Raw genomic sequence first — 26,447 nt, 5'->3', positions numbered from 1 at the left:
CTAATTCCCAGCTAAATCTAACCTGGTGGCACACATAATAAAAAGCAGTATAGAGCCTCGCAGGCTGCCAGTTCTGTGGGCAACAGTGTTGCTTATTTACTATAATCACACATATGTCTCAGATTTAATGTAGTGATGATGTCTTTATAGAAATGCTCCATAAATCTAAAGAAGAAAAGGAGAATGCCAAGGCTGTGAGAAGGCCCCAATGTTTCATATCAAGAGGATTATCTAGTTGACCTTCCAATTTCTAAACTGGGGGTTGTTCTGAGTGAGCGGGCAGTTCCCACCGATTGGAAACCAATGTCTACCTGAATTAGTCCACAGCCACACTTGACCCTCACAGGTCACGCTTAATCTGAGCCGGATGTGCCTGAGACTGAGCGACCCACTTCTGTCACCGGACAAGGGTGTTCCTCGTGAGGGACACAAAACAGATACCCCCTAATGATGTTGGAAAATGGGAGGCCCCCGCAGCATCTCAACTCCCCCGCAGGCTCCTCAGCCGTCACCGCTCCCTCCAATTCTCTTTCCTCATCTTGCATCTCTGTTTTTCTCTGTCGCCCTCATTGTCTACCACCCCCCACCCCCCACGCCAGAGCTTGTTTGGAGTTTGGAGGCCAATTATGTCCTCGTAGGTGTAGCTATCAGATGATTGCAGAAGGAGGGATATTATGTTAAGCGGGTGAATGGTTGAACTTAAACCCCGATCCGACGTCCCTGCTTCACTTCAAAGCAATCAGGCATGCTCAGTGCTGACTGGCTGAGGTGACTGAGGGTTCAGGGAGGAGGGTTTCATTGAGTTTCTTAATTAGTGTTCGGACTGAACCGACACAGGCAACAGTTTTCACTTTGTGTGTGTGTTTAGAGACTCAGAAATCCCAGCTTAAACTCTTCAGCCTATCCAAACATTTTCCCAGTTGTGTTTTTGGGAGATTTTCTCTCGAGCGGCTGGTGTATCATTAGCAGATTCTGAGGGGAGCAGGTTGTTTTCATGCTCATAAACACACCTGTGCCTTCCACTAGGCAAAAAATGACAGTGAACAGATACGCCAGCTAGGGATATAAGTCACTCACCAGGAAGTGGCGGTAATCCAGCTCCTCCAAACTGTGCCTACAAAGAAATAAACAAAGACATCATAAAGCCCTCTTTATCCCTCAATGACTATTCCCATAAATGCTTTAATCACCGCTCCTCAGGGACTCAGATTTGTGCGTGCGTGGGTGTGTGCGACTGTCCTGTGATGTCCGACTGGTCGCAGCTCTGCACAGATGGGTCTATTTAGCTGCCAGGCGCGGCTGTAATTTAACATTCATTCCTCTCTCTCTCTCTCCTTCTCGCTCTGTTTCATGTTTTGTTCTTTTAATTGAATCGAGTGCGTTTGATCACAACGACTCGCAGTTGTTCGGCGCGCGTACAGTGATGCCGAGACTCCAGCTATACATCCTTTATATGTGATCTTCAAACTCCGCACTCGCTGTCAGGGACACTTGTGTCTGTGACTGTGACGCCGTGGCTGCCTGTGCAGTTGAAATAATCGTTTTGCCTCCTCCTCTTCTTCTTCTCTCATTTCTTCTTCTTCTTTCCATTTCTCCAGTTGAAGGAGCGTTGGGTCAGGATCAAGGGAGAGGGCTGGTTTTGTTAGAGCTCCAATTTATACACAGTAGACATTTCAGCGGAGGCCGTTGGAGATTAAAAGCATCTGAGAGAGCTGTAAGAGCATGTGCAAGCCTATGTGCAAATGTGTGTGTGTTTTTTTATGCGGATCTGTTTTAGTGTTCAGGACTTGGAGGTGAAACACATCAAGCTTTTGTCGGGTTGTTGGGCCGTCAAATCTGATTAACCTGAAGAATCCAACCTTAACATGGACTTCTCTCTCTCTCTCTCTCTCTTTGTCTTCTGTTTTCTTTCCTCTTTCTTTCTTTTTCTTGCACTTTATTTCAAATACAATACTGGTTTCATTTGAATTTAAGGACACGTTAGTTACTTGTTACTGAATTGCGGTGGGTATCACAGGTGCGTGTAAACAGTATGTTTTAATATATTGTTAGAAGGTGACATGTGCTTGTCACTCTGCATTTTACAGTTTCGTTCTTAAGATGATGACAGGAGCTCAGAACAAAGATGGTGGTCCTCTCGTCCCTCACCACAAACTAGGACTCAACCAGTTTAGTGTGTGTGTGTGTGTGTGTGTGTGTGTGTGTGGGCACTGGCGTGTGTGCGTCTAACAAAATCCAGTTAGCTTTCCCTTAAATGGATCAGATGTCTTTAGACGCTGAAGCCACGTTGGTTTATTTTCCTTTTCTTTAAGGAAAAGAAGTGTGTGTGTGTGTGTGTGTGTGTGTGTGTGTGTGTGTGTGTGTGTGTGTGTGTGTGTGTGTGTGTGTGTGTGTGTGTGTGTGTGTGTGCTAATGGTATGGGTTTGTGTGTAGATAGAAATGTTTTCCTGCTCATGCGAGAAGTGTTCTCAATTACCGCCTTAGTCAGAAGTGGAAACAGATGGTAGCAGATGACGGCAGACAAAGTAGCTCTGTCCTACCTACTCCCTCTCGCTCTCCCTCGCTGTTTCTCTCTTTCATACTCACCGTCCTACCTCTTAAGCGCTAAATCACGCATGCACTTTAGAAAAACACGCTCGCTCTGTGCAACACGTGCAGCATAGACAAAGACAGTCCTTCAGTCGTCTTGACACACACCATCAGTCATATTCACCTGGACGTGAAAACAGAGCGTTGGTCTGCACTAAACCACAGTTCATTGAACTTGGGCCCAGTTTCCCATAAGCAATCTTTTGACTGAGATTGCCTTTGTCCATTGACTTGTGATGAAATAGGATGAGCGCTGCTGTTGTGAAGCCGGACCTGTGCTGCTGAACACCACTCTGTCTTGGTTGCACGTCCACTCAGACTTTAATTTGAAGTTTATGTCTTAGTTGAAATGATTTATCTGCCAAATACTTCCAGCACCCCTCAGCTCCTCTCTCTCTTTTCCTTCCTCCTGCTCCTGATACATTTACTCTGAATTGCACTCCTTTCTTCATACCTTCTCCCTTTGTTTTATCTGTTCCTTTGACTTGTCTTTACAGTTTTTATTCCTTCTTTGTGCATTTATTCTTTTCTTAACCCTTTCCACCATCCTCATTCTTCCAGCTTCCTTTCTGCTCTTCACTTTCACTTTCTTCCTTCCCTTCGTCATCAAAAAGTGCTGAGCATCTGATAAAGGTAGAACATTCAAAGTAAATATACGGTAAACGTTAGTCCCCAATGCTCAGAAATTGACACATGTAACTGGTTAGACTAAGGATAAAGTCAAGTTAAGAATTAGAATACATGACTGGTCAATGTTAGGGCTAAGGTTACGTTCAGATTAAGGGAAGGGAAAACACGTATTTATGGGAAAACAGACTTTTCTCAATTATCTTTCATCTGTCATCTAACAGACCCACTTTGCTTTTTCCTTTCTCTCCTCACCTCTCATCCTTAGTGGGAGGAGATCAGTGTGATGGATGAGAGGAACACCCCGATGAGGACCTACCAGGTGTGCAACGTCATGGAGGCCAACCAAAACAACTGGCTGAGGACGCGCCACATCAGTCGAGAAGGAGCACAGCGCGTCTACATCGAGATCAAGTTCACTCTGAGGGACTGTAACAGTCTGCCTGGTGTTCCTGGCACCTGCAAAGAGGTCTGCATCTCTAATCTCACACACACACACACACACACACACTAATACAGGATAACACTGTAAGCACATGGCCAACGTGGTAGCAAATAACAAAAGTCCTTGTGTTTAAACCCTCCTGTTGCATTTATGCTGAATTTTGTATTTAGCTCTGCGGGTGCTGTTCTGTCGCTGTCTGCTCTCTGGATTCCTTTGTACCGAAGCAAATAAAGAGACATCTCTTTTTTTCTCGCCTTTTTATTTTATTTTATTTTATTTTTTATTTTTCTGGAGATCAGTAGCACAGGAGGAAGTTTGATACCACACGAGGTGGAGGTTTGCAGTCTTGGTTTGTCTCAGATAAATCACTTCAAAGCTACAGAATATCCTAGGATTGCTCTCAGCCTCTTGGATATTACTGATTTCACTCTAATGTAATCGGTGTTGTTTCACTTGTGTTTAAATGTGTAACTTTGTAGAAACGTATTGCATTTGTCTTTAAAACAGCAGATTAATTAACAACATATTCAGATGTATACCAATTTGTAAATGGTCCATTAGGCATCTTTGATTAGCAAATTGTAGCAAGGGGCATCTCTGTGATTTCAATTAAAGCTTCCAGACATTGTTGTTTTGTACATTATATTTGTTTATACAACTATGGTGAAAATGTAGAAATTCAACACCACAAGATGAGATGGTCATAGATGTAAAGTGGAACAATAGAAATGTCTCCCAGTTGCTTTTAGACAAAATTCAGTTTATACAGGGTCTGGGCTTGTGCTCAAATTTCACAGAATGTTGAATCACAGCCTTTATATACATATAGTTTGTGTGTGTGTGTGTGTGTGTGTGTGTGTGTGTGTGTGTGTGTATACTATATATATATAGCCTATATATTCTGTCATATCACTATCCCTGCTTCTCATGCCTTCCTTTCGGTCTGCTTTGTCTGAGCTCCAAACCCTTCTCAGCCTCATTACACCTCCAGAATAAGTAGTAGAGATAAAATGAGACAGTATAGAGCCACTGAGACAGATATACTGAGACTTGAAGTAGAGTGAACAGCCAGAGCGCTATGAGAACCTTGTTAAATTCCACATTGGACTCTCCCCCTTTTTTTTCTGTCTAGATTTACTGTGTGCTATTCTGATACACTGATACATACACTGATTTTACTGTGTTTGTTTTGCAGACATTTAACATGTACTACTATGAGTCCAACAATGCCAACCTGTGGTTCATCAAGGAAAGCCAGTATGTCAAGATTGATACTATTGCTGCAGATGAGAGCTTTACACAGGTATGGAGACACAAATACTTACACGGCATAAACACACAAGTACTTGCATGTGCAATGTACACAATATGTAAACACACTCTTTCAAACAATCAGCTATGTTGGCTATGCTGGCTATATACTGATTCACCCTGGAGCTCCATGTGTTTGTATGTGGCAACACAATCCTCTATTAGGAGAGCTGAGAGCTAAGATATGAAAAATGTCCTTTCTCCACAGGTGGATGTTGGTGACCGCGTCATGAAACTGAACACGGAGGTGCGCGACATCAGCAATCTGAGTAAAAAGGGTTTCTACCTGGCCTTCCAAGATCTGGGCGCCTGTATTGCCCTGGTCTCAGTCAGAGTCTTCTATAAGAAGTGTCCTCTCACGGTGCTCAACTTGGCCCAGTTCCCCGACACAATAACAGGAGGAGACACAGCACTGGTGGAGGTCCACGGTGTGTGTGTGAACGCCTCAGAGGAGTTCGAGCCTCCCAAAATGTACTGCAGTGCAGACGGAGGTTGGCTGGTTCCCATTGGAAGATGTGTGTGCAAACCGGGCTTTGAGGAGAACAAGGACATCTGCCAACGTGAGTCTGGTGGCGGTCCTGGGGCAATGAATTTTTAAGCGTGGGAATGTGTGTGTTCGTTTGTGTGTGTGTGTGTGTGAGAGTGGGAGTGTATTCACAAGTCTCATAATGGTTGGCCTTCTAATATGAAAGACACCTGAGTGCCACTTGCAAACAAACTGCTCCCTCTTATAAACAAAAGACAACAATCATATTGATTTTGCTCTCTACAGTGTGAATATATGATGTGTAAATATATGTGTGTGTGTGTGTGTGTGTGTGTGTGTGTGTGTGTGTGTGTGTGTGTGTGTGTGTGCATCAGTGCATGCCTGTGTGTCCTTCTGTAGCATGTGTGCAGAGACACTTCAGCACTCTGAATTCTGCTGTGAAACTGAGGATGGAATAACAATGACTCTTCGAATTTCGTTTACTGATGCACTTTCTCTGTGTGAGCGTGTGTGTGTGTGTGTGTGTGTGTCATCACTCCAAGTGACTTTTATATAGCTCCCAACACTGCAAGGACAGTTCTTGCAGAGGAAAGGGTAGGAGTTGCTTTGAGGCATCTCCTCATTTTATTTTTTTTTTTTTTGAGTGTGTGTGTGCATGTCAGAGCTGAATATCTCATTTTCCCTGCTGAGTCGAGGAGAGCCGCATGAGTGTGTGTGAGAAAGCGCTCGTTGCGGTGTGCTGGTGTTGTAGGAAGTGTGGAAAAGGTATGCCTTAGGAAGCAGATTATTGAGTCGTAAAACTCCACAGATGGTGTGTGCACTGTGTGTGTGTGTACACTGTGCGTGCATGCATTTGAGAGAGCAAGCTGTATTAGACTCACGCCGTCACCTGTCCCCACAGGCCCGCTTCCTCCCCAAACACAAAATGGAATCATAGATATTCATCACTGCAAACTTGGAATCATGCGCATAATGCAATTTCAGTTGTTTTGGAGAAGAAGCAGCCAAGGGGCCCGTAAAACTTGGCAGTTGGGCCTTGGAGACAAGTGAATAAGAACAAGCTGTACTCTGCAGTTTGTAGACTCATCATGTGCACAGATTGTGGCAGAACTCTGGCTGCATCTCAATCACGAAACACCGACTGGTAAACTATATGTCTGTCTTGCAAAATGACACGTGTGGCTATTTGTTAGGTGACCTCACTGGCAGGTTTTCAACCCACTCACAGTGTGTAGGTCTGTATAACATATAAATGTACTCGAGCTTTACACAGTAAACCGGTTGACCTCAGTGATCTGTATGACCTCACAGGTTTGTTCCCCGAGCCTTATCACTCTGGAGAGAATAAATAAAGCAATCTAAGTAGATTTAACTAGCTGGCTTTAACTCAGTAACAGTGTGTATGTGTGTGTGTGTGAACGTGTGCTGTAATGATGTGTAACAATGGGGCCTTATTGACAGTCTGAGGTCAGAGGGCAAGGAAATATATGTGTCTCCTGTCTAATAAGTTCTGTTCACGAAGCAAGATGTGGTGTGTGGGGAAAACAGGTGTCCAAGGTCTGTAATGTAGAAAGGGAAATGTTTCGGTTCATTTCAATGGAAATTTTCTGGTGTAGCAATTATACTGGAGATAATCAAAAAAACATTTTTTATTAGATTTTAATTCCTTGGTGGTGAATTGAAGCTTCTCTGCTGCAGGGTTGTCTGCGCCACCTACTCAGTATTAGGAAAAGCATTTTTGTGGGATCTTGGGCAGGATTTGCATAGCAATGAAATTTCCTCTTCATACAGCAGGGGAATTTACTGTCCCACGTATGTCAGCCAAACATATCTCATATTTGTTTGATGCTTTTGAAATAATACCACATTCACACCCTGGAAACCAGCTTTCTTTTGTTCATATTGCCCCTGTGCCTGTGCCATTTCGCCTGCTCTTGCCTGCATTCTGACAGTCTCCTCGTCAAAAATTTCACTTAGCCAACTAAATACAACTGCATCTGTAATCTGCCTGCTTTTAACAAAGACATGAGAGGACACAGAGAAGTACAACAACAACCCGGCACGTTGCGCTTTAATGTGTCCCTGAGAGAACAGGGGCCAGGCTTTTAAAGAGTCCTCTCAGCGCTCGGCGTCAGCTCCAAACAAAAGGTTCCTGCCCTGACACAGTCTGAGGGTCTTCCATAGGGAAAACACGCTCCGCTAATGCATTTAAATCACCCTCTCTCTCGTTCGCAGTCGCACAGAGATGAAGGGGTGAGGTGGGGGAGAGAGAGCTTGGCAGGGACTGGCGGGCCATTTGTAATTATTTTCACTGTGCAGGTGAACAAGCTTTTTAATGGACACCTTGAATTCTCTTTCACTTGTTCTTTTTGTGGGTCTTCTTCTCTTTTTTTTTAACCATTTAGCAGCTCTGTAACTCTGTCTTCTCACAATGTTTTGGCCTCTCTTTGCCTTCGTTTTTGTCTCTGTGTCACTTTCTCTTCTGACTCCTGTTCTATCTCTCCCCGTCTCCCTCTTCATGTCCCTGTCCCCCTGTCTCGTTGTGAGGCGCTAATGGAATCATTACTAGCCTCTCTGCGTTAGACAAACACCAGACACCTCCAATTACAGCTTTTTTTCCTCGGTCTCTCCCCTCCTCTCTGCTATTTTCTAACCTTGCTCTGGTGTCTGCTTCTATAATGGGACTGTTTTCCACCTCTCCCTCTGCAAGCCCCCATTTTGCTCCTCACCCATCTCTTCTGATATTGTCTTCGCTTTTCACCTATTTTTCTTTCTGTCTCCATCCTCCTCCTTGCAGCCCTCATCTCCTCTGTCTTCTCTCGTTAAACATTTATAGATCAGGGGTTCATCTTTCTCGTCCTCTGTGTTCCCACCTCATGACTGTTTCACATTCCCTAAAATGAGGTGGAGGTAGTCCAGCATGTTACATGCATGTATCATATTTTAATTTTGGACAGCGAGTTTTTTAACAATAAAGTAGGATGTTGCTCACATGGAGTAGGACACTTTTATTTCTTTTCCGAGCACAACAAAGGCAGTTCTGGGGAAATGGAAAAAGCTGCAGTCTGTATTATCAACAAATCTGTCCATCGCTCATCTCTCTGTGCATCTCTGTCCCAAGGCAGTTCATTTCCACCACGTCCTCAAAAACAGATCACAACTATATAGTTTCATTCTTTGAAATAATTTCTGGGAGACCTTATTTAACAGACTCTGTAATTTCCTAGGACATATCTTGAAAGAAACAGTGTAATTATAGGGAATACAGAGACAATTCCAGAGTTTATGCTCAGTTGTTGATTAACATCAATAAAGCTACATAATAAAAAAAGGACAAACAGCATTAGGCTTTAGCCACACAAATAACACTCATTAAGATAAATATAGGCATCCTTACAGCTCCTAAAACATTCATTTTAGTGCTTTTGGACGCACCTTATTATGGTTTTTTCATGTACAGAGACGTGCATGTAAACGCGTTGCTGCTCCGATGGCCGTGACGCTGCAGCTCAGTCACATAAAATCACACTCATCTGCTTTGTCACCACTGGAGTTGCATAATCTCACACATTCTCTCTCCGTCTCTCTGTCACATACATTTAAACACTCATGTCACTTCTCTTCCATCTCTCTCCACCCCATGCAGGGACCGCTGTCTGTGCAGTCAAACTGCCACTGCCTTGTTCGCTCTCTTGCTTTCTTTTCTCTCTCTGTGCCTTTTGTCTCTTGTGCATTCTGTGTCTGTTCTACAGCTCTGTTTCTGTCTGCCACTGCTTCCTCTCCCCCCCCCCCCCCCCCCCTCCGTCTCCACCTCGTACTGCCTTGCCCTCTCCTGCTGTCTCTCTGTCTCACAGCTGGTAGGGATTGTAGTGAATTCTCCTCTCAAACCTTGCCAGCTTTAAGCCCTAGGGGTACATGCTGAAGGGCAGGAGTGTGCGTATGTGTGTGTGTGTGTGTGTGTTCTGTCCTTCTCTGTGTGTCTGACAGCACCAATTACTGCCTCAGATGCCAGAGAGATGGAGGAGACAGAGTGGAGAAGGACAGACACCTGTCACCTCAACACAAGTTCTGTTGCTCGCTTCTCTTTCTTTCTCAGCAGGCAAAAGTAATATAGGTCAGCCGTGACACGTCTGTCCGTCAGCTATAGCTTTCTAATGGTCTCCTTCTCCCCTTCTCACTCATTTGTCTGTTTGATGCTGCTAGTGCGAAGCAAGAACTTAGTTTACAAGAAGAACTTTTCAAAGTCACATCATCCTCCTGGTGGTAGTGATTCCACTTGGCTCTCCTGCTGTTCTTTTCACTTCTCAAATTGGGCCCAAACCAAAGTGTGAACCACTGTGCAATCGGGTGTGATGTGTTGTGTCAACTGTGTGCTCTCTTGGAACACTGTGGCTGCAGAAACAATGAGTTCCTACTTGATTTTTCTTTAAGAAATGTTTAAGTGAACTATAGCTTTTGAGAGATAACATTGCTGATCTCAAGATCGTGTCTCTGTGTTGAAGGAATAGTTTAATATTGACTTATTAACTTTCTTGCAGAAAGATACAGTAGTTGAGAAGCCGGACATCACTATCGTGTTCAACATCCCCTTAATTTAGCTGAGCACAAAACATGTGTCACTCTTTACACATAAAAGTGAAAAGCGAGTTTGGCGAGTTTATGTTCCTGTTTCTTAGCTCAACAAAGCCCCTTTATGAAGTCTCTTCATCCCAGAGAAGCAGCCATGTGTCTGTCCAGAGGTCAAACCCAAAATCTGTGCACACCGACTGTATCTGGCAGTTTCCAGCAAGTGCGCACAGGAACTAAGTGGGTGGATGGAGAAACTGTTATTTTTCATAAATACCTCCTGTGTTGAACTATTCATTTAAGGCATAGTAATGCAGCCACACTAATGTTCAGCCTCTTACAAGTTACCAGATATGGCAAATGAATAATGATGAACACAGATTATGTGACTTAGACTTGCACTAAAGAAACAAATGTGTTTAGAGCAATGAATAGGGAAAACGGAAAATCGAAGGACAAAGATGGTTAGAGTTAGGGAATAGCTTTGAGTGGTTATCCTTAGAAAAGGAGATTTTTCTAACAAGGTAGACTACTTTGTATCTTTGTGTCATTAGTCTATGATTTCTTACTGCAGACTGGTCTCTTTCTCTTTTTCTTTTGCAATAAGTTACAAACAAAAAGTTCCCACGTTCTTTTTTAAAAAAAAAAAAAAAACTTGGTTCAAATGTGCATTTGGATGAAAACACACTTTAGGGAATCATTTCTTTTTTGGGAGCCATAAATACACTTTGAATAATGTCATTTTCTTAGGAATAACAAAACTATAATTGATCATTTTGGAAAATCAAACTGTGAAGGGAGCTTTCTGTCTGCCCAGTGACAAGCAGTGATCAAAGGCCTCCAGCTCAACCGTTCAGTTGATCAGACCTGGCTCCGATCACAGCACAGCAGGAAAGGATTTACAGTGAAAGCTGTTGTTTCTTCCCTGCAAAATCGGTACATTGTATATCTGTACATCCTGCACAGACAAGTGCAAGTTATGTGATATGTGCGCTGTAATGTACGCACTCTGATATATGTATTGAAAGAAGGTCAGTGACCATGTGTAATGGACTACATGCACACACACATACACACAATAGACTTTTACACTTTATATCTCATAAGAGGAGTGCAGCCTCTGTACATAATAAAAGGCTTGAGCATGTAGGAAAAGGCTAATCTTCACACCTGTGAAAGAGATTGAGCTCATTTACACAGTGCTCTGTGTGTGTGTGTGTGTGTTTGTGAGTTGAAAGCTCAGTAGGGAACCTGCCTTTCTTTATTACCTCTCCAACACAGAGCTCGATCTCTGCCAGAAGTGTGTGTGTGTGTGTGTCTGTGCGTGTGTGTGTGTGTGTCTGTGCATGGGAATGTCCATGTGATCTGGACAGTGGAGGCAGTGGGCAAAGTGATTTCTATGTTGATCACATACAGAGCGTGAAGGTCAAGTGCTCCCTCCTGCATGTAGTATGTTCACACACACACACACACACACATACACAGTTCTCTCATATCCTTGCGCTTCTCTTGGTGGCAGCTCAGGGAGCTTGAGAGCATGAAGGTGTGGGTGGGAGGGGAGTGAGCAACTAACAGAAAGATTTAGACAGCAAGTCAGGAGATCTTTCGTGTGTACGAAGCTCACGGAGTGTGTGTGCTGCAGGCATTAGGGCATTAAGCTATTGAAGTGTCAGGCAGCAGGGTGTTATTACTAGCCAGATGTTCATAAAGGACAAATGGATATGGAGTATAAGGCAAGTAAAGGCCGGTCATCTGTTCACCTATCTGTCTGTGTGGGTGTGTGTCTTTCCGCTGCTCCACCTGTCTGACTTCATGTTGAATTTTTTAAAAATTATTTTGTGGACAGCCACCTTTGCGTCCATGTCTCGTTTATTAGCCTTTATCTCCTTTCTCTCACACTTCCCTCCTTGACTCAACCCATTTTCCCTCTCCCTCTTTCTCATCCCGTTTCTTTTGTGTTTGAATAAATGACACACAAAATCACAAAGGCTTAGGCGCTCTGGCTATGTCCTCTACACGCCACAGTCCCAATCTACATACCCACACAGCACTGACCCAGATAATGTCTGTTCACACAGAGCCTCCCAGCACAGCTTCCCTCTTGCCATAGCACATCACTCACCAGACATAAGTTGCCAAAAGCCGCCTTAGCATCAAAATGGTGTTTGCAGTGCTTAAGTGTTCGGCACAAGGAAACCGGAAGACATCAAGGTGGCTTTGGGATTCAGGACATTGTATAATTCTGGTGCGTATAAGTCTGGTGCAGTAGGTTTAGCTGTGTGAACAAACCCTCAGAGAAAAAAAGGAAAAGCAGGCCAAGGACTCCAAAACTGTTAACGCATGTTTCAACTCCTCACGTCCTTATATAGCACTATTCCCTGCAGAGAGAGTCAGAGAGAGGTGTAGAGGGGAGCGTGTCTCCTTCGGGTACAGTTGCCGTTAATTGGCTTTGCTTCCTATGCTGTTAAGTTTCGGTTAGGATAAACATGTGTGCACTCATGGGAAAGTTCATCATTTTCACATTTCTATAAGGTTTAATTCACTTCATTTAAGATCTGAAGGTTTCAAGAAAGGTGAGTGTGTGTGTGTGTGTGTGCACCAGAGAGCAGAGGAGGCGTGCAGGCAGTCAGCGTGTCTGCTGAACAGGAAACACGGGAACAGGAAGGCAGCCATTGACCCTTCCCCTCACCCCCCCCTCCCTCTCGCTCTCTTTTTAGTTTATGGATAGCTTCCAGATGTACAATCTGCCTGTTAGACTGATTAGGCCAGCACTGCACAGGCCTTACTGCTCAGCTCCAAACACAACATACAGATGTGTCCGTGGCCGACGTCTAATTTGTTGCTGCTATCGTATGCAGTACAGCTGCACTATTATTCCACAGCCAAGAGGAACCATTCAGAAAATTCAAATAGACTTTTCAGCTCCAGCGTCGGCCAGAACGAGCTGTGGTTACACAGAACCTGATGAGAGATGTGACAGATTAGGTTTCAATTTTTAAATATGGCTGTTTACACCAGCTGCTGCAGTAGTGCAGGTATAAATGGAGCATTTCTACAACCACTGCAGGCTCAAACTGACATCTTGTATGAGAAGCTAAATGCATCTGCAGGCTACGCAGGTTTACTGGTAATGATTTCTTTTCTATGCAAACATCCACTAAACTACACTCAGGGTTGGTTTATTTTAAAGGCTCGTAATTAATGGAGCAGGAGTAAGGGCATGAGTCATCATGAGAATCTCAGTCACTGCTAAGATCTCCTCTGTTTATGGTTACTTGCCACCGAGCTGCATTCACCGCTGTGATTAAAAGGGCATCAGCGAGGTCTGAGTGTCATTACCCTTCGAGGCTGCTTCATAAGCAGATCTGCCCCTTAGATCTAATAGTAATGTCGATATTTATTTGACAAATGAAAAGCTCCTGAACTGAGGAGATTTTATTAGGTGGAGACACAAAGGGGACACGCGGATACTATTTTCCCAAGGGGGGGGGGGGGGGATTCTTTTGTATCTCACAGTCTTGACTTACTGCACAGCACTGAATGAACCCCAGGGTGACACGGAGGTGTTTAAAGGGGATTTAATATATATGGATTACTTCATTCGTGTCAAGGTAGTGCTGTATGTCTCAGGTGGCAGACGACAGTTGGACACAAACACATAAATGTATACATGTTTATTTACAGCAGTGTGAATATACTCCAACCAATTCAACTGTGAGAGTGTTTTTAATCTCTTATTTCACGCGACCATGGGCGAGGCAGCAACTCACTTGTCTTCCTCAGCGTTTGTGTTTGTTCGTTGAATATGGCTGCGGTGGCTACGGGGTGATCTTCTCCAGTGCTGCCCACCCACAGATTAAAGACACCTGCACAGATGTACCTCCCACTTGACAGGTACATCTGTGTGAGCGTGTGAAAGTGTGTGCGTGTGTGTGTGTGTGTGTGTGTGTGTGAGACTGACACAGAGAAAAAGGCACAGGGCTCTCCTTTCCTCCTCCGCCTGAGAGAATGAATTATTGAGAGTGATGAACTGAAAATAACGTGGGTGAGGAAAGGAGGTGCGCAGCTCCTCCAACACACACTCTGATGGTCACGGGGGCCCGGCAGATGTGGGCACGTTTACCGACATAGTGTGTGTCTGAGTGCATCTGGGGAGACGAGATGTGTGTGTGTGTTAGTGTGTTAAAGCTCTGTGGGTTGGCTTTTATGGGCGATGTTGAATCTGTGTGTGCGTACGGAGAGGAAATGTGCGTGGTTATAGTGAAAGTTTGAATCCTTGTATGTTGACTAAAGCGTGGTGTATGTGTGTTGTGCTTCACTGTGCATAGATGTGTCTTCCTATGTTAAATAGGAAACGGTGAATCTTTGGTAGCAGCAGTAAAATAACTTATTCAGACTGTGACGCAAACTCCCAACAGACTCCTCCATAGGCCTGACATGCACTCTCTCTCTCTCTCTTTCTCCTTCTCTCTCTCTCTCTCTCTCTCTCTCTCCCTCTTTCTGTCCTTTGCCCGTGACCCCTTTTACACAGACACACACAAGCACCTGGTATCTATTTAATCTGTTTTTACACTGCAGGATAATCACCCCCGCTCAAAATTAGTGCACTATCAGCTTGGGTTACCACTAGAAAAGTGTGTGTCTGTGTCGACGTGTGTTTGCCTTAATTGTCCCGAAATTGCGCTTGCTCTCTACCCTGTGATTTTTCAGGGGTTTGTGTGTATGTGTGTGTGTGCCTGTCAGCGAGAGAGTAAATATTTGTGCAGGAGCTCTGGCGAAGGTCAGGGTCAACGTATGACAGACAGCCCGCTGGGAAATAAGGCACACATACAAAGGTAGACTCTCTCTCTCTCTCCCACACACACACACAAATAGGGAGAATAAAGTAGAGATGGTCTCTCTCAAATTTGCAAGAAAAACACAGAGAAAGAGAAAAACAGACAGAAAAATAGAAATAGACAGGAAGGAACATACAGAGATAAGCAGACAGAGAGAGAACAACAGAGTCAGAGAAAGATTGAGAAAGGACAGATATAGACAGAATGAGGAGGAGGGAGAGATCCATCCCATAGTTCCTCTTGGCCGGTCTCAGTAATTGGCTGGTATCCAGAAGACAGAGAGTAGATCAGAAAGCAGCCTGAGCGTACTCATGTGCTTCATGTACTGGACATCACAAGCCATTCATATAAAGTCTGACCATGTGTGTGCAGGTCAGAGAAACCATAAGATGCCATAAATGAAGTCAGGGTCTGTGCTGAGGTGTCAATCACGGAGGCCTATGCCTTCCATGTGGACACGGCTCATATCTGCTCTACAACCACGTGATTCAAGCCTCTTGCAGCAGTCATAATAACTGCTGCTACACAGAAGAGGTGGTATCAGGATAACTAGTCCTACTCATACCACAAAACTACTGGGCTTATGTTTCTACTGGCTGATCATTTAGAGACACACCAACTAGAGCTATTAGAGTTATTAGTTATTAAAATTATACTGATTAATTCTGATATTTGTTTTAAAAAAAAAGAAAAAACACCTACTCGTGTAAGTCCACACATACTGTACCAGCAGATCTGACATGAGCCTACATTTGAAAATAAATGTATTCACTGATAATAAGTCTGGCAGGATATTTCAACACCTGTTCTATGGAGAGAATTTTTTTTTTTCTCTGCGACAGACTGGCTGTACAAATTTTAATTACATATTTTGAGCATGTGATATTTGTTAATTTACTGTAATTATGCATAAATGCATTTCATTCTTCAGACACCAGGATGCTCCTTGAGCTTTCTAACCAGCTATTTCATGGCCTTTCCTGCCAGAACTGCAGTTCTGTACTAAGCCCCTGACTAAAGTTAGGTTAGTTGCAGTTTGATGTATATTCCACTGAATCCCAAGTTATCTGAGGCACCGAGGATCATAAATACTGTTAATAGTTAAAAGTCAATTTAGGTCACAGCATATTGGAAATGTCTCCATGCACACTACTCTGGAAATGGTCCCCACGATGTAATTTATGTTTGCAGGTGATGGTTTGGCCATATTAATGGATGCATTGCATTACATTAAACTGTAATTTGACTTGATAATTGGGTTAAACTGAACCAGCAATTACAGTCTCTAATGAGCCTTGTTCATTCCAAAAGGAAAGGTATTTAATAGTTGTTGAAACTAATTGTTTTCTGCACATTTTTTATCAACCTTCTGTAAATATACTATAGATACTATATAACTACTCTGGACTGCTGTCAGTAACTACTGTTCAGATTGTTTTGGCATGTCTAACCCATGGGTTGCAATGAACCTTTTTACAATATTGCTGCAGTGGTGTTAATAGAGTTAGAGAAAATAACCCCAAGAAAGCAAAAAAATAAAATAAAATATTGAAGCTTTGTAAGGGCAAATTTGCATACAGACCAAACAATTTGAGATAATTAAAGTTCGACATTCTAAAAAAAATTTGTTGGATCAGAAAGAAAGAAAGAAAGAAAGAAAGCAGAATAACTCAGTGCTCAGTAATTGTGTGTGTATGCGTGTATGCCTCACAGGATTAATAGTAATGGTGAATATTATGTTGTTAAAGCTTTTATGAACTCTGATTAAAATATCTGATGCTGACATCTCGATTGTACACAAACCCACTCATTACCACACACACTCTCACACTTAAAACCTGCCCAGCTCTCTATAAACAGAACCTCATACGAACACATATTACTTTCACTAATCCACAAGGGAAATCGTACACAAACACATTCTCAGTTCAGCAGCTTCCAAAAGAAACACTTGACTTAATGTAGCTAACACACCAACACACAGCGAATCCTTTAAATGTCTTTGTCCCTACACGTACACAGACAGTTATCTAAGTCTGTTTGGCATAAGACATGTCAATTCAACTAGAATGTACATATGAACACACACACACACACACACACACACACACAGATGATACAGATGCGACCCTGGTGGCCGTAAAGGACGTCAGATTCAATCTTGTCAGATTTCTCTACTGACGCTTGATGTATCAATTTTTAAGTAGCTGGCCTCAACTAATGCCTGGATAGTTTACACACACACACACACACACACACACACAGGCCGCTCTGTGCTCCAGGAGCTGTGGCACTCGAGGGGTACTAGAAGGGTTCCATCTTGAAAGCCTGTTGCCATGGTGACCACTATGGAGCCAGCAAGCTTTACACAACCTCCCTCTCAAATAAAACACACACACATGCATACACACAAACAGTCACTATACCCCCTACTCGGTCTCTCTCTCACACACACACACACACACACACAGTGTTTTCTTATCTTTCTGCCCTTTATGGTAAAGCCGGCGGGGAGCCAGTGTTTGACTTGAACCAAGTGTGACAGAGAGCAAGAGAACAGAGCAATTAATAGTTAAACTAGCAGGAACATTTGAAAAGGGAAGTGGAGCAAAATAGGATTTCTTTCAGAAAAGTGCAGCTGATGTGATTTTGCATATGCACAGAGCCACTTAGCTGAATGTAATGAGAGTGTAATGATGTTCACTGTGAGATATCAGGTTTTTGTTACAGCGTGTAGATATTTCCTGAACTCTTCCATCAGCAGCCTTTATCATTCATACAAGCGACCCCTAAATTTAGCATTTAGCTGATTCATGCAGCATTAACAGCACTGCGCTGTTGTTAGTATGTTAATGTGTAACTGTATTTTAATTAAGTATATAGGGTATGCGTACCCAGCGGCTGTCTGTGCACTGTATACATGTGTAAGAAACTTTGTACCATGTGCAGCCTCTTTTGTGATGCCTTGTTCTGATTCATTAGATGCCATAGAATAAATTCAAAGTGTTTGAATGCACACATGTAAAGGCAGACTCTCTGTCTCTAAGTATTATATGTAAACATGACATGACTGCTGCATTAGCAAACATTTGCCTGATTACACATCCGGTACACACAGAGCAACTTCGGCGTTCATTCAGTTCTGCTCACCTAATAAATATACGCCACATATTTACAGTGCTTTTACAATACATCTAAGACATACAAGACAAATATATGGCTCTTCTCCTGCTAAATACTCCACTATGTTTTGCAGCGAGTCATTAATTTTGTCTGTCTGCTACTTGGTGCTAGACAGGTAGGGTACTTTTGGTTGAGCTTTTAAGTTTAAAATAGCGGCCTCTGCTTCTCCTGAAAATATCGTGATGTATGGTGAGAGTGAATCAGAACTGTCACGCCGTGTCTGAAAAGGCAAAACAATTAGGTAAGAGACATTTTTGGTAATGGGATTACTGAACTATATTGAAATGTCATAATTGATTAAAGACATCCATCAGTAGTTGCAGTTCTAAAAAGAGCAGAATAGAAGAGAAATAGACCAGTACAGGATCAAACTTGTGTTTTCCCAGAGGAGATGATTGGGCCATTCGCTTCTCAATCAGCGCGTGGTGACTGAGGGTGTGTCTTGAGTAGCAGTACTATATCATATCTAAGAGCTATCGATTGGCATAAATACACTGAGTCTCTCTGGTGACCGGATGAATATTTAATAAGACACAGGATCTGAGGCCACTCTTTGTCTTTGGAAGAAATACACACACACACATCTCACCCATACACGCACTCTATATCCATACTTTGAAGATTATGCAAATTTGGAGTTAACTTGTAGTTTTACAACATAGTTTTTGTGACTAAACTTCTGCTCTCCTGTGTGTCTTTGTGTGCGAGTGCACAGTATGTGTATCTGAGCACTGTCTAAGTGCCTCAGCTTTCTTGTCCCTTTTTCATATCTGTGGTAAATCATTAATCATAAGGGAACCAAGTCAAGTAACACATTTCCCATGGGGCAGATACTGGGAGCAGCTTGAGGAAAGAAAAAAAGAGTAGAAAAGTGGGGGAGAGAGAAAAGAGGGGAAAGGGGGAACTTTGAGAGAGAGAAAGAAAAACTGGAGTGAGAACGAGGTGGTAAAATAGAGGAGAAAACGCCAGATCAGGAGAAGGAAGCTCCACTCAGAGGAGCCAGGCCGCCATTCTTGCACAAAGTTTTTGAGCAGGCAGTTGTTCGGGCGCCAGGCCTGGCATTGGGCAGCCTGTCTCTCCTCGAGCGCCACGGTCCTTTGTGCCTCTGTGGCTGGCTAGCGCCCGGATCCAGGACTCTCCGGATGAAACGTCCCTGGAGAAAAGCTGCTTTTCCACCCCGCTCCTACAACTCAGCCAACAGGAACACTCACACACACACACACACACACACACAGTCACAGTGGAACAGCACATAGGCACCCATTACCTCGGAACCTGACAGGAAGGAGGAACGAGAGCAGAAACCCTTTGAGAATTATCACTCGCTTTTCTTTCTTTCTTTCTTTCCTTCCTTTACTTCTTTCTTTCCCTTGCTTTTATACCTTCACACACACACACACACACACACACACACCCCTTTTCCAGTGTTCTTTCAGGTCTTTTGGGGATTGTGCTAGTGGACTTTGCTCCCCTATGATGAATGATTTGCCTAAAAATACAGTCTGTATACGAGAGAGCACAGCGTCCAGGTGGAAGAACTTACCTCCACAGTGAGAAATCACACTACATTTGGGCCACTTTCCATTCCTCTATCCACGGTTAACCACTGCATTGGAAATATGTGTGTCTGTGTACTTGTGTGTGTGTGTGTGTGTGTGTGTGATAGTGTGATAATTTACAGCTTTTCTGGGACAAGTGACGTGTAGCTTGATTAAATCCGTGACCTTCACTACCGGCACAAGCAATCAGCAAGTGAACACACACGTTCACGCACAAACACACATGTCGCATACTTACCACCTTCTTGCACGTACGCTCTTGGCGCACGAACATGCAATCAGCACCTGGTGGATTGTGTCGCATCATTGATTCAACCTATTCAACAACGCATGCATAGACACACATACACACGCAGGGCATCGACTGAATTGCATTTGAGACGCCCTTATTTTCCTTACATGGGATTTTGTACACTGTAATACTGTTTACCACTACAGCAGAAAAGACTTTGCGAGGATGGGAATACCAGGCCTATGAATGTATAAATAAATATATGTGTAATCTATATTCAGATTACCAAAGGGAAAGTCAGGAATTCCATTTTACTGCCTAGGATGCAAAAGGGAAATCACTCAAGTCCCCAATCTATTTCAGTATGCTGCTTCTGCTGTTGAGCAGTAGCACAGTTTCCCTCCCCAGTTTTATGACTCCACATAATGACTAATATGCCGCCGCTGTAACAGCCATAGCACGAGTCATATTATGTTATTGGGACTGTTGCTGTGACTGCGACTGTGTATTTTTGTTCCCTCGGTTGCCTGAAGATCTAATGCTTATATAACAGGAATGACAGTTGATCCGCTGTTGCACCGCGTTATTGTACTGTACGACCCTGCGGTTATACAGGTTTTCAGCCTGATGTAAAACAATCTCGCGTAGACCTAATGTCACAATGTATTAAATCAGCTTCTGTTTGCTTGTTCTTTGCCGTGAGAATCTTATGACCTATCAGCATCAGTAGGAACTCTGTAGTGGAATAACTCTCCATGTCATTTTGCCTTTCTTGTACATTTTCTTCATACTTGAGTCTGTTCTTGCTTAAATCTCCTATATTTTTTTACAGGCTCAAAGGGTAAATCCAGTTTATTACAACCTCTGTATTATTTCTCTAGTTTTGGCCGTTGTTTTTATCGATTACAGTAACATTGTACTCAGCAAAATAAATGCTGACGTCCGGGAGATGCATGCTGTCAAATGATCAGACAGGTTGTTTACATGGCAATAATAGGATTATTAAAACCACTTTAATAATGTAATATTTCACAATCCCTAAGTGCAAAGGAAAAGGGTGTGCACGCACAACTATGTTAGGCAGTTCGCGTGGTGATGTCACCACTTGCTTACTGGGTTGCTCTGGGATTGTTTAAATCCTGGCTGATCATCAAACTGCAAGTACTTGTTGCCTCATGAGCTCCCAGAGCTCAGTAATTATTTTGTTACATACTGTACATAATAACCAAAGGAAATGATAAGAACCAAGTCTTAATAAGCTGTAATTATCCTTTAGAAGCGTCTCTAGAGACATTTGGACTATAAAGAACAAAACATTTTACTACACGTATTTATGGTTGATATTCATTAACTGGGATCCAGAGCAGGGGTCAACCCTGGTCCTCAAGAGACACTGTCCTGGTTGTTTTCCAGCTATCCTCGCCCTACGCCCTGCTGATTACCTGGGTCAGGTGCAGGGATAGTTGGAAAACAAGTGGCTGGCCGGCCCCCAAACTGTGTACGAACCTTCTAACTCTGACTTTATCTGTGTCCTGTGTTCCAGCATGCAGACCTGGTACCTACAAAGCTTCGGCCACAGATGCCTACTGCACCAAATGTCCTCCTCATAGCTCATCTCCACAGGAACAAGCCGTCGAGTGTATATGCGAAAAGGGATACTATCGAGCAGACACCGACCCACGCTCAATGGCCTGCACACGTAAGTGATAAAAACACTGGCAAAAACTCAAACACATGCATAAAGATCAGCGGCAAATTGAATACAGTACCACACTATTTAGTATTAGCATGTGGATGTTTACACTTTATATCATAACCTAGCTAGTGTCAGTGTACTATAATAAGGTTACATTTCTTTTTATTATTATTTCTTTTTTTTTCCACAGCTGCTACCGGTTTACACAGTACTGCTTATTACATATAACACAAACACATCCATGGCTGGGTGCAAGCAACATAGATATCTCAGATGAGAACACTGATATGGGTGAAACTGGAGGTAGAAAGCTGATGATGTTTCTGCCTCTTGCACACACACAGCCAGAGGGATTGGCCCTTATGAACAGAGACGGAGGAGAATAGAAAGTTGAGGAGGGAGGATTGAGCGAAAGGGAGGGACATAAAGAGATCGAATGAGATAGATGGAGGGATGTGGGGGTAGGAAAGGATGGTGACATGGCAGGAATGAGAGGCTGAACTAGAAAGCCATAAAACACACACACATACACACACACACACACACACGCACACAGGCTTGCACACACATACCCATTATCAGGTTATGAAAGATTACACTCATTAACCGTTGTAGCAGGTGAGATGTGACAGGTGTTATCAGCTGGAAATGAGTAACGGTTTGTTTGAATTTGTACGGCCACATGCACACACTCGCGCGCACACACTGCCTCTCCTGACCGGTGAAGAAAGCGAAAGAGGGTAAAATAAGAAAGAAAGGAGAAAAGGTGAAAACATTTTCAGGGGCAAATAATCTAAATGATCATAGTGAGTAGTTAAGAGTGACCTAGGGATGTGGGAGGATAAAGAAAAGAAACAGAGTTAGCAGAATCCGTCCATGCACCCTCAGCAGATTTATGACCGACAGCCTCAATTATACTCAGCATGGCATCCCCCCCCCCCCCCCCCCCCCCCCATCCCTCCTGTACTTCAGAGGGTCTTGCCATTGGAAAAGCTAATCAGGAAAGTCCCAGGCTCCGCTGGTGGCCCCCTGAGGCTCACCACTCACCCAGGACCTGATGAGAGGTCAAGCTGAGTGTTCAACTACTGCCCAATTTCAATATGGTCGATACCTGCACTTTTGCTGTGCTGTGAGCAACTACAGTTCAAGCCTTCAAACCCACAGTTGTGTAATTTAAACTAGACTTCCTAGATCATATTTCAGCAGAAGAAGCTACATGCTCAAACAATGCAGCCCGTTGCATTTTTTAATGCACGGCTGTTTTCGATCTAAGTACCCACTAAAAGCATTCGGCTGGTTTGATGGTGGAAAGTTATAACATGAAGCAAAAACAGGAATTGGCTTTAAAAAGCATTCGACTTAATTATAAATCAGATAAAACAGCAAACCACGCAGCCCATAGTGTACAGTATCATGACGCAAGTTAGGCATCCATTGTTTAACTTGAACATTTTAGTGGAACTAAACAGAACGACATTAAATGTAAACTCATATTTGTTATCATGCCCTAATTTGGTACAGCCAGGCAAAACTACATTTTAGTTCTGTTATGCTTCAGCTTGTCTCTCTTCCTTCACACCTCTTGATCCGCGTGCACACATACTAGTGAATGTAAAAGTCATATTTTATTTTATCTGGCATCGACTGGGAGCACGCAAAATAAAACACACACATGCAATCACATTTACAAAGACGTGGTGAGGGCCAACTATTTGTAGAAAAAAAGGCAAGTAGAATCTGATCTCTCTAGAAATACGATGCTTCAGAAGCAATTATGCAATTATCAATATCATTCACATCTATTAAATGTAGAGCTTTTAATTTATGCACAAACTTTAACACACTTTGTCTACAGGTATAATAAAGAGCATTTGTGTGTCACTGTGTCTCTCCTTCCTCGAGAATGATTACTGACACACTTTTTGGACCCTGGCTCTGTGCTGCATTAATCATTTCGGCTGAAGTTCAGAGTAATATTAACTGCTCTAAATCATAAAATGCACCTGACTCATGCGAAAATTACTCCAGGCACTTTCTATAGATCATTGTCTGCTCACTATTTATTGTCTGCTGTGCAGCCCCAAAGAGTATTAGTTAACTTCACATAGTTAAAAACCTCCCTGCAGTTGAGCATCAACTATTTAACATCACGTGAATTCTTTTTAAAGACGTATTTAAACTTTGGAAGTGTAATATATTCTCAAACTGTCACATTTACAATCAGCCGGGCTCCTTTCGTCAGCTATTCATTAATCGAGCTCCGGCTGGAGTCAGTAATTCATTTTTTATTTAATTAATGCGATTTCCTTCCTTAATAGAAAAAGCTATTAATTGGGTAATGAACATGAAGACAATGCATGTTTAAAGAATGTAAACTTGCTCCAGCAGTGTTTGATCACTAGCAGTGAAGAGCTGCTATAACGCACTTAAAATAATTTCCCAATAGACTGGATAAGATTTGACTCACTTGATTTTTTCTACCAGTATTATAGCTAGATGAACAGATAGATGGAAACAAATCTGTGCTTTTTCCTTCCTTAAGGTCCTCCATCTGCTCCAGAGAACCCCATCACCACTGTGAATGAGACCTGTGTCACTTTGGAGTGGTCACCACCCAGAGACACAGGAGGCCGTGGAGACATTACCTACAGCCTCCACTGCAGGAAGTGCTCTGGTGATGGCAGGAAGTGTGCACCGTGTGGTAGCAGCATCCATTTTGTTCCCAGACAGTTTGGTCTCGCGTCGGCCACCGTGTTAGTCACTGACCTGCAGCCAGACTCCAACTACAGCTTCACCATTGAGAGCCAGAATGGAGTGTCAGACCTAAGTCCAACACCAAGAGGATCAGTAGTAATCAATGTCACCACGTCACAGACAGGTGAGAACATGTACTGTACTGTATGGAAATAGAAGGTGGCTAAAAAAAAACAACTTAAATTTAACTGAATAAATGAATGTCAGCATACTAGAATGTATTTACACATATGGCACTTTTATGGTATAATCTTTATACTCAGCGGGATATTTTCAAATTCTGATCAAAAATTTTAATTATTAGGTTAAGCAAGTGTAAATATTTTCAAATGAATTGCAGCTCACAAATACTCAAGATACTACAGCACGAGGCTTTTACACTACTATTGTCACTGCTGTGCTGCAACATTGACACCACACAATGGCACCTCTGTCTGCACATATATTTGTGTGGGACTATGTGAAATTTGTGCAAGAGAGGCGCGGATGACAGAGTGGTGATGACTAATAGGCCTCATACTACGCCTGTGTGTATAATAACAGGAGGCTGGAAGGTGAAAGGGGTGTAGGAAGTTGTTAACCTCATTAAGATTCCCACATGTCACACGTGCTGCTGTCAACCACAGTATGCCACACACTATACATACACAAGCACAAGCAAACACACACACACACTTTGAACCCACATGAGCATGTGCATCAGTGTGAGAAAGGGTAGGAAGTCACCAGCGTGGGGTTTGCACTTTAATACCTCAAGCATATCACACACACGTGTCACACCTACACACATCGTAGAATGCTGTAATCACACATGTAGAAAACACCTTGCAAGCTTTCTCATTAGCAAAAATTCATGACGCACACTTCACATATGGGTCTTCTCGTTATAGCACAGCAGGGTACCCATCTGAAGTATCGCTCACATGTTCACATCTGAACCGAGCGTAACTCTCTGCTTTTTGTTGCTCATGGTTCCTTCTGCGTTTCTTTGTTATTTCCACAGTGAGCGTAGTGTTGAAGGAGAGGCGGAGCAAGGACAGCGTGACTTTGGCCTGGCAGGGTCCAGAGAGACCCAACGGAGTGATAGTGGAGTATGAGGTCATCTACTATGAGAAGGTGAGAGAGAGAAAGAGTGGGAGAGAGAGAGATAGGCCACATGCACAGTAACAGCCTTTTTTTTTTTTAAGGGGCAACCCACTGATCTGACAAATGATGAAATGTTTTCAGACAAATTTAACCATGCATTATAAAAACAAACACAGAATGGAAGAGACATGGGGTTTTTACTATACAGGGGGAAAGATGCTATCAGTTTAGATTAAGAAGCCAGGGTGTGTGTGTGTGTGTGTGTGTGTGTGCTCCAAAGCTCACATGCTGTATTTCTTTTGCTAAATCAAGATTTCTGAGTGCTGGTTTGCAAAAGCTGTTGTTTCCAGTCTCCGTGCTCAGCTAATCTAACCGGTTGCTGGGAGTAGTTTCAAATCTTTTCGTCAAACTCTTGCCAAGACGGGGGTGAACTGTTCCTTTAAGTAAACCAAACCACTAGAGTACCAGTTGAACATTTTTAACACGTTTAAAGTTCTTTGGTCTCCTCTTGTCCTCTTAATCTACATGTTGCCAAGGCTCGTTGGATGTGGTTTTATAGCCTCGGGGCGTGTCTCTAATGACTTCTTCATCACAAACATCTTGCTCTCTTTTCTTCAGTCTCTCTATCTCTCTGTCTCCTTTGCCTTATCCCTCATGTCTCTCCTACTGCTCCCACCAAGCCAATTAACCACACATCTGTGAAACAAACCTCATAAAACACAGTCAAGGTGATGAAATTAAGCCTCTCTCTGTGTGTGTGTGAGTGTGTTGGCAGGCATTAGCAGTAAAATAGTGTTAATCCGTGTTGTAGAGTGTCTTCCATTAGGTAGAGTATCAGCCTCTCTGCAGGGAATCAGCTTACTGACAGACACACTTATTCTTTATTCATCCACCTACACACACATTTCCAAGTCCACACACGCGCTCGCTTACAAGGTAGTCAAAGAACGAAGCACTGGAGGACTTGAGAAACCACATATTGCCCCCAAGTGTAGAGAGAATAAGTTGTGGAACAGATGCTCATGTATAAATGCGACCAAACGGTCCAGTGGTGAACAAATGAAAACTTAGTGA

At 43.1% G+C, this 26,447-nt stretch overlaps 1 protein-coding gene across 1 annotated transcript in view; it reads left to right on the top strand.

The window, feature by feature from the left end:
* epha4b (eph receptor A4b) overlaps positions 1-26,447 on the top strand; it is a 70,506-nt gene that overhangs the window by 14,423 nt on the left and 29,636 nt on the right. Inside the window, 6 exon segments of the mRNA XM_026375046.2 lie at positions 3,485-3,685; positions 4,857-4,964; positions 5,181-5,532; positions 21,381-21,536; positions 24,076-24,411; positions 25,291-25,403. Of these exon segments, the coding sequence (XP_026230831.1) occupies positions 3,485-3,685; positions 4,857-4,964; positions 5,181-5,532; positions 21,381-21,536; positions 24,076-24,411; positions 25,291-25,403 (1,266 nt within the window).

The sequence above is a fragment of the Anabas testudineus genome, chromosome 17, assembly GCF_900324465.2.
Source record: "Anabas testudineus chromosome 17, fAnaTes1.2, whole genome shotgun sequence".
Taxonomy (NCBI): Eukaryota; Metazoa; Chordata; class Actinopteri; order Anabantiformes; family Anabantidae; genus Anabas; species Anabas testudineus.
Note: the sequence above shows the minus strand (reverse complement) of the source record. Positions and strands in the feature narration are given on the sequence as shown.